The sequence below is a fragment of the Balaenoptera ricei genome, chromosome 4 (assembly GCF_028023285.1).
Source record: "Balaenoptera ricei isolate mBalRic1 chromosome 4, mBalRic1.hap2, whole genome shotgun sequence".
NCBI classification, from domain to species: Eukaryota; Metazoa; Chordata; class Mammalia; order Artiodactyla; family Balaenopteridae; genus Balaenoptera; species Balaenoptera ricei.
Genome location: NC_082642.1, coordinates 30,451,295 through 30,465,135, shown reverse-complemented (window position 1 = coordinate 30,465,135; position 13,841 = coordinate 30,451,295). Strand labels below are relative to the sequence as shown.

At 48.3% G+C, this 13,841-nt stretch overlaps 1 protein-coding gene across 7 annotated transcripts in view; it reads left to right on the top strand.

The window, feature by feature from the left end:
• Positions 1 to 13,841, top strand: part of TBC1D5 (TBC1 domain family member 5) — a 537,570-nt gene that overhangs the window by 514,495 nt on the left and 9,234 nt on the right. For all 7 annotated transcript variants that reach the window (XM_059920388.1, XM_059920390.1, XM_059920392.1 and 4 more), the window contains one exon: positions 13,447 to 13,526. In XM_059920388.1, the coding sequence (XP_059776371.1) occupies positions 13,447 to 13,526 (80 nt within the window). The remainder of the gene's footprint in view (positions 1 to 13,446; positions 13,527 to 13,841) is intronic.

Below are 13,841 nucleotides of genomic sequence, written 5' to 3'. Positions count from 1 at the left end.
CGGTGAGTGTGGAGAAGTGGCGATACCAAGCACTGTGAGAAATCAGGACGCACCCCACCTATGAGGGGAAACCAAAGAGAACCTACCAGGGCCTCTTCCCACTGGCCGGGGCCACGAGCATGGCCCATCTCTGGGGCCTTCGCTGAAGATAGACTTTATGTTTGTTCGGTTTTTAAAAATTTTCTTCATTTTATTCCACAAATATTGAGCGCCTGCAACATGCCAGGCCCTTTTCTAGACACTGGAGAAATACTAGTGAACAAAACAGATGAAAATCATGTATATTTCACAGCTCAATCCTATTTTTGACAATTGAAAACAGCCATTTTTTATCAGTTTCGTGTTTATCCTTCAGAAATAAACTATGTTTGTACAAACCAATATAACCCTGCACTTATCCTTTCAGAGTGCAAGTAGAGCATAATCCTCTCACTGTTCTGCACTTTGATTTCTCATTGAACACTATATTATGGAGAGCACTTCTATATGAATACAGAGAGTGGCCTCGTGCTTTTTTACACCTGCATTGAATTTCATTATATGGCTGTATCATAATGCATTTAACCCCAGACTAATGAGCATCTAAGATGTTGCCAATCTTTTAACATTACAAATGATGTTAAAATGAAGAATCTTATATAACCTTTCACACATGTACAAGCATATGGTATAAATTCCTACTTTTCACCCTTTTAAAGGAGTGTTTAAATAACTGTTGTAAGTATAAGACAGCCCTGAAGCTCAGTCCCTGGTTTTCCTAGACTCAGGGAGCAGTTGTTTGTGGAACACGAAGCTTATTAAAGACAAACACTTTATTTAGGAATAACAGTGACAGCCCAGGCAAAATCTAATCATTTGAATTGGCCGAGTAATGGAGACAAAGGCAAAGTGAATTCCTGGTGCCAAAATTATCCAGATAATTAAGTTCCTGTACTTGACTTTGCTCTGGCAAGTTGGTCTCAATAATAAATCAGGAACACAATCCTCACTTGCCTCCAAAATTCAGTCGTTCTTCCTCTTTTTTAGAAGAATGAAAAAACTTAGGACGGATGAAGATAGACTTTATACCTCAGATTCGATCAATCACCCAGCCTGCTAGGTCCTGAGTCCATGACATGTGGCCAGAACGGCTGTCGTCTGGATGTAGCCTAAAACATACTGGCCTGGAGCCAGTAATACACGCTCTCTTACGGCTTTGGAGAGGTGCTTGAACCAAGTGTCGCGCGGCCTCCCGCTCGCTGGGCCCTGTTCTATCCTCCGCCTTCTTTCTGCTCTCTTGACCCCTCCTCCAGAGAAAGGGCTCAGGAGAGGGAAGCAGCAGGAGAAACGGCGGTAGGTGATCAAAAGGGTAGTATCTGTAATCACAGCAAGAGACGTTCCCCGTCACATCTGCGTCCACCCCCTTCAAAACTCTATTTATATGTTTCTTTATGACCAATTTTTAAAATTCATATAGAATTGATTTTACATGAATCTTACAGCATCACAGTTTAAAATGCATCAAAAAGAAGGGGGTGGGATGAACTGGGAGATTGGGGTTGACATATATACACTCTGATGTATAAAATAGATAACTAATGAGAACCTGCTGTACAGCACAGGGAACTCTGCTCAGTGCGCTGTGGTGACCTAAATGGGAAGGGCATCCAAAAAAAAGAGGGGATGTGTGTATACGTATGGCTGATTCACTTTGCTGTGCAGCAGAAACTAACACAGCCGTGGAAAGCAACTATACTCCAATAAAAAAATAAAATGCATCAAAAAGAAGTAACGAAGAGGTAGTTTATGTATAAATAACTGATATGTATTACATAACTAGTTTTAGTTAATTATTTAAATATAATTTTAATTTTAAAGTAAGTGTGGGCATATGTGTGTGCACATGCACATGTGTGTATTTTTTCCTTCTGCAGCTACATGGGTGACATTCGTGTTACTTGATTTTTGGTTTTGACCAAAGTAGGAGAACAAAGAAGTGACTGAAAAGATTTACTGGAACTCTAGCAAAATCCTAGAGTAGGATATTTCCAAGTTGTTTGGGCCACATAGCAGCTTTTAAAGCAACTTTACTTAAGCCTCAGAATTTTCAAACAGCTTTTGCTCTGATTTTTGTTCTTTCAGTCAGCACCAGAAGAGCATTTTCTCATTGCATGGGAGGGGGAAGCACTTTAATTAAAGAAAAGCCCATACCCAGCTGTGAATTTTCAACTAACCACAAAACTAGATTTGTTTTTGTGTATATGTTTCACTTTCAGCCAGAATCCCTTCACATGGCTGTCGACTTCTTTTTGCCATATAGATAGCATGACTGCATTTTTACAGTGGGGTCGAGGGTTGCTACAGAGAATTCGTGGCCCTGGGGGCTGCAGGTGCATTTTATTTCATCTGCATATATAACGCTGGTTTATTAAAGGGTGTTCCCGGGTTGTAGGCAGTTTTGGCTGTAAGCAAAAATTTGAGGAAAACACAAAGATTAATTGAGGTGAAGTTCTTGATCTACTTTTTTTATTATATCCTTTAAAAATGACTTTAATACCCTAGTATTTTTTCCATATGAACTTTTCTGTTTTTCCTGGTTATTAAAGTAGTTCAAAAATAGGCACAAGTGGGACTTCCCTGGCAGTCCAGTGGTTAAGACTCTGCGCTCTCAATGCAGGGGGCACGGGTTCGATCCCTGGTCGGGGAAATAAGATCCCACAAGCTGCGCGGCGCAGCCAAAAAAAAAAAAAAAAAATAGGCACAAGTGAAAAATCCATGACTAAGTGATTGATTATAATATAGTAATGCAATCTTTATAAAGATTAAAATATTTATTAACGTAAGGAGATGTTCATAATATATTATGAAGTGAAAACAGCAGGTGGCACAGTAGAATATATTTGATGTGAAAGTAACCATTAACAGTGGTGGCCTGAGTGAAAGGAAGAGTATAGAGGGACTTTCTAAGGGACCTAGTCTTCTATGCTTGGAAAATCTGTAGATGCCTTAAGTGCGCGTAACTAGCACCTGGGGGTCGGTCTTTATACTGCAGGCAAGAGTCAGCTATAAGAGTCGTTACAGTGGTACCTGAGAAGGAGAGACAGCCTCGTGGGCATCAAACAGACACAGGGTTGAAACCAGGCTCTGTCACTTGTGAGATCAGCCTGCTTATGATCGCGTCTCCATATATAAAATGGAGATACAAAGATCAACCTCTTGCCAGTTGGTTGCCAAGACTAGTATGTTTTTAAAGCCCAGCACAGGTTGGGTTTTCAGCACAAATCCTCTCCTCTTTCCCCTTAACTCTTAACTGTCCCTTCTGGTGGACGAGCCTGGGAAACTCAGCCAGCCCATGACCGGAGAGCTGAGTAGTGACCGGTCTAGGGCCCCGCCGCTAGTTAGCGGGAGAGCTGGGAACAGTACCACACTTCCCAAAACCTACTGGAATATTCCTCAATCAAATCATGCCAAAAGATGCTGGATTTTTCGATCTGCTGGTCCTCAGATTAGGTGTGTGAGCTCTTTGAGCAAAAACAGCTTTGTCAGAGCCGAGTGGTGCGTCTGCAGGCCGCCGAGGCATCCGGAGGGGCCGTGAGAGCTGCCTGAGATACTCATCCCGGGAGTTACTGCTCTGCACCCTTTTCTAATGTTAATTATTTTCACTAAATTCCTTTCATTTCAAGAGAATGCCGTATCAGCCTCTGTTATCATCAGACATGAAATAATATCTTAAAATGTCAAGTACAGTTCAAGGCTATTTTTATAACAGAACAAATACAGAGAAAAGCGTCTCAGTTAAAAATGAAATAAAGGCATTTGTTTAAATGGTCCTTTAATTGTAGAGGTAATAAAATTGACTGGTTAGCAGTTATTTCCTTATAGTTCTGGAAGCCAACACTGAAAAAGTATTTGTTTTCTCAAAACTCTACCAAAATTCCCATTTCATTACCTCCACATAAGTGAGCTATGTGAATTCAAAGATTTAGAGACAGGAAGTGAAAATCTGTGTTTTATTAAATCTAAACTTTTCCCGTCAACTTTAGAAGACTTTTTCACATGTTCATTTTTCTGTTGCCATAGTCACTCCTGACAGTTGAGCTGAAAACCATCGACAGCAGGAACCTCCGTGGCTGAGTCAGGCTATTTTTAGGTTTGCCGTCGTTCACACGTAATTTAATTGCACGTGGGTGAGCTGCCTGCACTTCTCTGATCTGTGAGCAGCTGGGCCTCTGCTCACCCTGCCTGCTCCCAGGGGAGGTGTTTCCCCTCATCTGTTTGGTATTTACACTCGTTTCCTGCCGCTTGCCCTTTCATTGGTGGTTCACACAGACAATGGGAGGGTTAAATGCAATGAATTAAGGGAAATTAGAGTTCTGTAGCCCATAGGATCTTAGACTGTTGAAGATGTGGACGCCCAACAGGCCGTCTCGGCCATTCTTCATTTCACATATAAGGAAACCGAGGCCCAGGCAGGATGAGTGACACGCAGCTCGCTGGTGCCAGGAGCCCAGACCCCATCCCAGGCCTTGGGCTCTCTTCCACTGACGATCCTGCTGAGGCCACACTCGAATCAGTAGCTGGACTTCAGATCTGCTGTTTTATGGCACACATCCTTACTGATTTTGTACTTGTCCTAATGTTTATGCAAGAATTAGCTGAAAGAGGAGGCCATTTTTGAAAATCAGTGTGTTTGCCTCTGCAAGAACTTTATGAATCTGATTTGCTGATGTTTATAAAAACAACGTTCAATTGATGTCTTTGGAAATGTTCAGCAAGCAGTTAACTAATGACATTTGAGAAACACAGGAGGAAAATGGGATCACCAGACAGCTTTCCCTCTGTTAACCACGTTGTGATAAAAGCTTCTTGTAATTCTTTTAAGAATTTGAAACACTGCGTTTAATTGTGGGTAGCATAGTCCTCTGTAGAAGGATAAGATATACTTCACCTGAGGGTCTTGTTAAAAATGCAGATTTTGACTCAGTAGGTCTGAGCCGGGGCCTGAAGATCTGCATTTCTAACAGCCCCCAGGACACCTGGTGATACTGGCCCATGACAGACCCCAAGCAGCAAAGAGCAAGAGAACTTAAACAATCGGGGCAAGATTCAGTTAAAGTATTGCTAGTGCTGTCATGCGTCCGTAACCCCACACTGCAGGCACACGTGCAGGAGCTTTGTGGGTGGAGAGCTCACAAGCTCTCTGGCGACATTCAGTGCTGTTCTCAGCCTCTTTCCAGCCTCGCTGTCTCGTCGTGGAAGGCATTTTCCCCCCGGTTTTATTACCAGAAGCCTTGGAAGCATCTTCCTTGCACCAACCCTAGACCTACTGAGAAAAACTTAGCCAACTGTACGCTACCTTATCCTTTCCTGGCTCAGAGAACACATCCCTGATCACATGCCCTCAGTATGGACGATTCATCTTGCATCATTTTGTTTTCCATTTTATGGCTCTCTCCATTTTCCCACATGCTTTTCCAAACTGAATATCTTTCACTCTCTTTCTCTTTTTTAAAGATCATTCCCAAATCCTTTGTCTTTCTTAAACTGTGTCTGACTGCAACACCTGTTCTTCCCACCTCCATACCAGGCTGCCTTTCCACCTCCTCTAACCCCGGCCTCTCCAGCGATGACCCAGGAAGCAAAAGACTTGTCCCCCCCCCCCATCCCCCCACCTCAGTAGAAACAGGCTTGCCACCAACAGCTCGAAGGCTCAAGGACTTCTTGGCCACCACAAGCGTCTCATGCTGAGCTAGGAGCTTGTGAGTGGGGGGAGGGGGCCTGAGGTGGCGGTAAGGAGGCTTGAGTTCACTGCCATGGCTGTGTTTCACTCCCAGCTGAGGTGTGGCACTTGACTGTCCCCAGTCCTCAGGTGGGCAAAACCTTATGGCCTGAAATTCACAAAGAACATATCCATCTTCAACCCAATTCAAAGGGTCTTGTCTGACTAAATGATGTTATTTTAGGATGATCTTAGCCAAACTTCTATCTCATTGCTCCCAAATGAGACGGGGTGGTTACAGAAACCCCAGGATATTTCCTATTAGTGAGGTCCTAGCTGTGTTTCTGCTTTTATTTTTAGAAATAGGTATTCTGGCAAAGGCATCTAACCGTGACTGGAGCTTAGAGACCTTTTAAGTTGAAAAATATGTGCAGAGTCTCTTCTGGTTGACCCGAAGGCGGCAGCCATATCATGAACAGGATAGATTTTACCGTGAGGAGCCATGCTTCTGTGCCAGCCTCTGGCTGGCAGGGAGGTACATCCTAAGAGAAGAATCCAGTAACGGTTGAGACCAGTACAGATTTGGAACTCTGTGCTGAGCACACTCAGTTAACTTAAGAGAACTATTTATTGACCCGAAGACTCATCTTCAGTGCAATACACGTTATTTGCCTAGTCTTCCCTTGGCTTTTCCTACGGATTGCTCCTCTCCCAGTGCTGAGTTTAGGATCTTCAGCCATTCTGGCAGCTGGATGCAAAGTAGGACCCTTGATTATATTTTCTGTGTGATCTGCTTTTTGCTTTTTAAGAAAATACTGAGTACAAAGCCCCGGACTCAGTCCTTGGCTCTCAATAGACCGTCAGCGACTGTACGTACTTCCCTTCACCCGCCCCTCCCACTTCTCAATCCAGGATTTGCTTGATCGGATTAGTAGCCCTTAATTCTTCACCTGAGAAATCTCTCACCTACCTCTATTCCTCAGGAGATAAAAATCAGCCCTAATGTTGGCGGGAAAGCCTCGCATTGGCCATTCAGACTGTATTTCCTAAGTACCTGCTCTCTGATGTAGAAACAGGCTCGGGGTGAAGGAGGTTGGGGTGGGGTGAAGTGGGGGAGTGCTTTTCAAATCGAGCTCAATGTGTATGGAAAGGGTGGACCAAACTTCAAAGTAGGGAGACAGAGCACAACAGAGAATATGCCTTGTTAGAAATACCTGAAGTGACACGTGGCTTCACAGGAAGCAAGCACGGTCCTCCTGGAGCACCAGTGATCTCAGAGACATTGGCAGGAATGGTGGGTTCAAAGTCAAGGGATGTCGTGAACCTACACCACCCACATTTGGAACCAGAAGACCTGGAGTCCAGGACTTGCCGTGCAGAACTGTGCAGTTTCAGGAAACTTTTAGTCCTCAAGCCTCATCTCTGGATGACAGTTGCAAGAATAAAAGATGAGGCAGGAGAGTCCATCAAGCGGGTGCTTGCGGAGGGAAGGCCTGACGCTTGAACAGCTTTAAGGTGGGCTTTGAAGAGAAGGAGGGTGTTGTGTTAGGAGGAGAGTAGAAGGGCCTTCTAGATGGGGAGTGGCATTGCAGGGACACCCAGAAATAGACACCACGGATTAAAGGGTGAATTTGACGCCTGCAGTCTTCTCCTAAACCTGCCTTCTCCCAAGACTGGACAACTATGGCACACCCTGTGTGGGCAGAAATCCCTTTGCTATTAATGGTCCAGCCAAAGCCAATAGTGACGAAGTACAGGTCTGCCCCCCTCCTTGACTAATGGTCACTTCTTAAACCGCCACCACTCAGGACGCATGTGACCCTAGGGCAACCCTACACGTGCCTCCTCTGGTCTGTAACAGCCTGTGTATTTCCTCTGGCGCCGTCCCTTATTGTCAGAGGTCAGGGTTACTAAATCTCTGTCAGAGATGAGAGAACCTCTGGGAGCAGAATCTACTTATCTGGGTATTTAAGGAAGTAGTGAAAGAAACAACAACAACAACAACATACTAAGCAATAATAATCACAGCAAGGCAGCATGATAGACGTGGACCACTTCAATTATCTCCTCTAACCTTCAAGACAGGTGTCACCCGCATGTTACTGACAGGTTTAATGACACACAGACCCATCAGTATCATGGCCCAGGGTCATCAAAGTCCAGGCTGTTGGATGACCACTCCAGTGCTCCGGAAAGCTCTGGGAGAAGTGATTGGTGTTCACTTCTCTGGGAGAAGTGAAAGGTGACTTCCTGCCGCTGGCTGACCTCCCTTAGGTCAGTTCCGCCACCAGATAAAGGGCACTGGCATCTCAAGGCAGTTGAGTCACTGCCAGGACCCCATCCTGTGCCTTTTCATATCTCCGGCTTCCCCATCAGTGCCATATGCATAAATCGTGTGTGTCAGGAGGGCTCAGGAGTCCAGCCGATCCGGAATCTGATCCTCGCTCTGTCCAGTCATGGGACCTCACATAACAGACCTGGCATTTCTCAGCTGGGCTCCCGTTTCTGTGACAGGATGATGGTCCTCATCCAGAAAGGTTGTTGGGATAGTCAGATGAGGGAAGGTGGCTGTGTAGACGTGGAAGGTCCCGGGTGTTGAGCTTCTGCAGTGGCCCGGGTGCTGTGCTGTTTATTTATGCTTCACACTAATCCTCTGGGGAAGGGTCTGTTATTACCCCTCAGGCACAAGGAGGTTAAATGACCCGCCCACTTTCACCTCCTGTATAGACAGATGGGAGTTCTCCTTTTGTCCCCTTTTCCTGCCCTTCTTAACGAATATAGGCTTCTGTTATCTTTGTACCCGGCATGTAGATGAAAACACTTTTATTTTAGCATTGAAAAGAATTTTAGGAAATTGAAAAAGTAGTTCGTGTGCCATTTCCATTATCCTTAGAGAGACCCATTTTTGCGGCATTGACATTTCATTAAAAGTAGTGGAGACCCCATGGGATTGTGATGTTGATGAGATTTTTGTGTAATTTCCACAGAAGGAGTTAGTTTTGTTAGGTTTTCCCCTTTAGTTTTAGTGCCCCAACATCTGTAATAGGTAATGCTTAAATAGAAGGAGATTATAAAGAACATAATCTTCCTTCTACACAGAAACAAAAAGAAAGAACCTTTATATCATCATTTATATTATTCTGCCTCTTACTAGAAGGAAAAATGTGCACTACATTGAAAATTTAAACATTTCACATTTCTGCCTTTAATATTATAAGGTATGAAAAGAGACCATTATGTTTTTCTATTTTTACATGCAGTGCCTTTGTGACTGAGAAGTTATATATTACTAAAATGGTTGTAAATGCTGCCTTGAATCAGTACATAGTGGAAGTGGCTAGGCAAAGGATTTACACGGTCAGTACTTTGTGAGGTAAATAAAAAGTCTTGTATTCAGGACATTTAGCAGCCTCTGTAGGTGCCCTTTTGTTTTGACTTGGATTTCTGTACCCTGGATTGCACAGCTAGTCAGCTCAGTTGATTACAGGAGAGGTTTAGCCTTAAAATTAGGTGAACATTTTATGTGGGTTTTCAGGGGAGAAGCTCCTGGTTTTCATCCGCTTCAAGAAGGTGAACTTTGATCCAATCCGTAGAACCAGGCTGGAGAACGGTCGGGGGGGAGTGCACTGCTGAGGACACCAAGGCTCTGGGCTCGTCGCCCCCCAGGGGCACCCTTGGCCTTGGTCCCCTTTCACTAGAGGAGCTGGATGACTTTGATCCTGTGTGACAGGCAGCGTGGCTGCTGTGCTGAGTCGAGAAGTGTTCGCCCCAATCCACGTTCACCCGGAACCCGTGCATGTGACCTTATTTGGAAAGAGGGCCTCGACAAGTGCCATCGAGCTGAGACGAAGCCGGGAGGAGGCAAGAAGGAACACTTCTCTCCAACCTGCAGGGAGCGAGGCCCCACCGGCACCTTGGCTTTTGACTTAGCACCTCTAGAACGAGAATACATTTCTTTCGTTTGAAACCACCCAGTTTGTAGTACTTTGACACGATTACAGCTGCTAGTCACATTAACCCCCCCAAACAGTAGAATAGACACACCAGGAGGTTATTTATTTTTTTTCCTTAAGTCAGAGCAGCCCAGAGGCAGGCCCTGGGAGCAGGTATGGCAGCTGGGCGATGTGCTGGGGCCCCGGGCTCCTCCCGGCCATGCCCATAGCGCTGGGCGGTGATCCGCAGCCAGGTGCTTGCAAGGTGACCTGCAGGGCTCTTCCAGTCTTTCAGGCAGCACGAGTGGGGAGCGTAAGGGCCCCAAAGGCAGAGGCTGAGCCAGTCCCCATGGGGAGCTTCCCTTACAGCTCTTGGGCTACCGCGGTGTCACATGACCACCGCTGGCGGTGAGGGAGGGCGCACCGCAACCTCTGGGACCCGTCGGTGAGGAGGGGTTGGAGGGTGGGGTTGGGGTCCCCCCCCACCAGCAGCCCCGCCACCTCTTTAGACCTGAGAGACGGTGCGGCGGCCGTGAGGATCTAGGCTGTGGCTGCTGGGGTCTCAGCAAAGGAGAGCACAGGAAGGGAGGGGCCTTGAGAAACAGGGAGCGCATCCCCACTTAGGCCAGAAGGACCACGGTTTCCGTTACTGCAGCTTCCCGACGCGCTCCTGCCCTCTGCTTCCCCAGCCCGCCCTGCCAGCATCACCACTACCCCTCTGGAGTATACAGGCCATGGGAGGCTCACAGCAAAGCAGGGCGTCCACGAGAGCGTGGCTAGGCCTTAGTTCATGGGGTTTTTGGGCCGCACAGCCAGTGTGATGCGGTAAGGCCTCAGGTCTGTAGTGGGAGAGTAAATCTATATACTTAGACTCGGGTGTGCAGAAATCTCGCTCTGAGGTTCCAGCTCCACCAGCAGCCGTCTGAGGCCTGAAGACTTGCCACTTAAAGGCAACTCGATTTCCTACCGGTTAACCACCTTGTGTGGACCGAGGCCCACAGTTCGTTTCCCCACTCTGTCTCTTCTTCCTGCCCGGGGGGCGTCAGGATTCTGGTCTGTCTCACGTGTCCCTCTGTTATTTGAGGAAGGGCCTCTGAGTGCCCTCCGGGTCCTTGCCGGCCTCTAAGGAAGGCTCTGTTCCCGCATCCTTCTAGGCCTCTGTCCCCACTGGAGCCACTGACTGCCCTGTCAGCCAAGGCCTGCGGTCCTTACTGCTGCCGACCGTGGGCCCCACCACTACGTTGGAGACGGGAGCCAGGCAGTCTGGCCAAGCCCTTCGGCTCCGCGCGATGTTCCACAGCAAACTCTCCAAGGGGCAACAGAAGACAGAGGTCCTGCAGGGCAGGACATAACCTATCACAGTTGCTCTCTACAGATCGCCTCTCTTCCTGGCCCCCGATTTGCCAGGTGCGGCCTCCGTTAGTTCCTTGGACCCGAGAACCCCCCGCGCTTCCTCCAGCCGTCCCGGTGCCCCTGCATCCGCTGGCTGAGCTTCCTCCCGGGGCCTGGGAGCTCTCCCTTGCTGCCTCCTCCTCCGTGACCGACCGGAGCTGGGGATCTGCCCCCTAGCGGCTCAGTGGGGCAGGGCCACCGCCCGGCCAAACTGCCCAGGCAGCCCTGGGCCCCGAGCTCTGCCTTAAGCTGTGACAAAGTGAGAGAGTGGCATGGACATATATACACTACCAAATGTAAAATAGATAGCTAGTGGGAAGCAGCTGCATAGCCCAGGGAGATCAGCTCGGTGCTTTGTGACCACCTAGAGGGGTGGGATAGGGAGGGTGGGAGGGAGATGCAAGAGGGAGGAGATATGGGGATATATGTATACATATAGCTGATTCACTTTGTTATACAGCAGAAACTAGCACACCATTGTAAAGCAATTATACTCCAATAAAGATGTTAAAAAAAAAAAAAAAAAAAGCCAAGCAGTCCTGAAAACAAAGGCAACCCTTCTCAATCCTCCCAAAGACCTGCAGAACTGTCCCTGGTCAGTCTTCTGCAGTTGGTTGTCGTTAATGTCTTGTTGAGTGGACTTTATGGTGGGTTTTTTGTTGTTGTTTTTTTTTAATTGAGAGAGAACAAATTGTTACAGGCTTTGAAGGAAACCAGAAACATTCGCTCTCTAATTATATCTATTATTCCATTCCCATTCATTTTGCTCTCTTGTTTTGAAGCAGGCCTTTCTATTAGCCAGAAACTCCAGTCACATTTTCTGAATAAGTTAAGGCTGCTGTTTTTCTGCTACTGTCTGTAAGAGGACTTGTCAGTATGGTCTGTAGATTTATTCTTAGCGAAGGTTCTAATAAACTGGCTGGACTCATGTTGACAGTACCAGTCTTCGCCTTGCCCCTTGCTGGAACTACTTTTTGGAAGTATTGAGGATAGCAGTGTTTTGCAGTGCAGGTTCCAAGGATGTTTTTCCATGTTTGTTCAGTCGGTCGGTCAGTCAGTACTTACCGTGCACCTGAAATGCGCCAGCCATTCTGCTGAGGGCTGGGGGTGTAGTCCTGAACCGGACCCTACTGGGGGTGATGGACCACAGATAAGCCAGCAGACGCCTGTGCTAACGTCGGGTGTGACAGGGCTTATTGTCGAGGCAGTAGAAGAGCTGGTGGGGGGAGGCCAGAGGGTGGCCTGGGCCGCTTGGCTCTGCTCCAAGGAGGCCGCAGGGGAGCCGAGGGTGGACCCCTGAGGGGAGCGGCCGGCAGGGCTCTGGGGACAGAGCCTCCAGGCCCCGGGGAGGGCAGGATGCTGGCCCCGCCTCTGCCACCGCGGGCCGCGGGGGGCCGGGCACAGAGCAGAGGAGCCCCGCGCAGAGACTGGGCCAGCGTGGTGGAGTGAATGCCTGAGAACGTGGCTTGTGAGGCCTTGTAAATAGGGTATCGTTAAGGGCCAGGAAATACGGAAGCAGGTGTTCACGGAGGGCGAGCCTGCTTACTGCAGCGATTCTCAGTGTGGTGCTCAGGTGGTGTCTTTGTAAAAACGTGTTTCAATTCCCCCCCCCACCCCGAACACAGTCTCCTGCGTAGCGCTGGGGAGGGGGCTTCCACTCCTGCGCTCCCCCGAGAACCCCCTGCTCGGAAACCACAGCCCCCAGCAGGGCTGGGCGCATCCGTCAGGCGGGCGGTGGGGAAGGCCGAGGTGCCCTGCTTGCTGAAGCTCTTGGTGGGCAGCTCCGCGGGATAGCTGGCTTGGCGGGTCCTCAGATCAGGTCTGGCTGAAGGCCCCTCCAGCAGAGGCCAAGCCTCCTGCAGGGCACAGGGAAGCAGCTCCTGGGAAGACCCCGGGTTAAGTGCTGCTGACTCAGTGAGCTTGTTCTTTTATTTTTAACATTATGTTGAATTGACAACATTCTGTACTGTTTACATTTTTTAAAGATGGTGTCTTTAATGTACGTCACCTGGGAGGACCTGGTCTTTATTTAGCGAGAGGGGTGAGGCAACAGCATTGAACTCTGAGAAGTGTAGGAAGCCCAGCGGAAACACCCCTCCTCCCAGACGCTGGATGAACGCCCCACGCTGTTCACCACGTCGTAGGTCAGCAAGGGGCGCCCTGGGCCCTCTGCAGGAGTAACACACGTCTGTCACCGTGAGAGCGCATCCGTGGGACGTTGGGGGAGGCGGTGTGTACCAGGCTCGGTGCCCCCGCGCTGGGCCCGGCACCTGCCCCGTCTCTAGATGGGCAGAGTGTCCTTGGTGGGAAGAGTTGCTGTGAAACTTGGCAGAAGCCTTCCCCAGCTTGTCTGAAGTGATGGTGTGACAGCAGATCGGTTACACCCAGGGCACTAGTTACAAAATGTCATTCTTCTATTTTCAGTAAATATTCAAGAAGTGATACTACAAGAAAATTTGGAAAAAGAAGATCAAATTCTGGTTTCCCTGGCAGGACTAAAGCAGGTATGTCCGTTGCTCTGACTTTGTGTCGCACGGGCCACCCTTTTAGTGCCTGTTGGGGAGGGCACCAGGGCGCGGGTACCGTGACATCAGAGCCAGCGTCCCCTGGCCCCGCATTTCCTCCCAGACAGACCCCTCCCGACTGCCCACCTGCTCACGCCCCTTGCTCCGTCCAGCAATTATGTCTGACGAGCCTGCAGCCCAGACTGGTTTCTCATTTCCCACGCCTGCCCCTTCCTCCTAGCAAAGCTGTTCTGTTTGCTCCTCATCGAAGCTGCTGTGGTGTGTGTGGTCCAGCTCAAGTCCAGTCGCTCATCA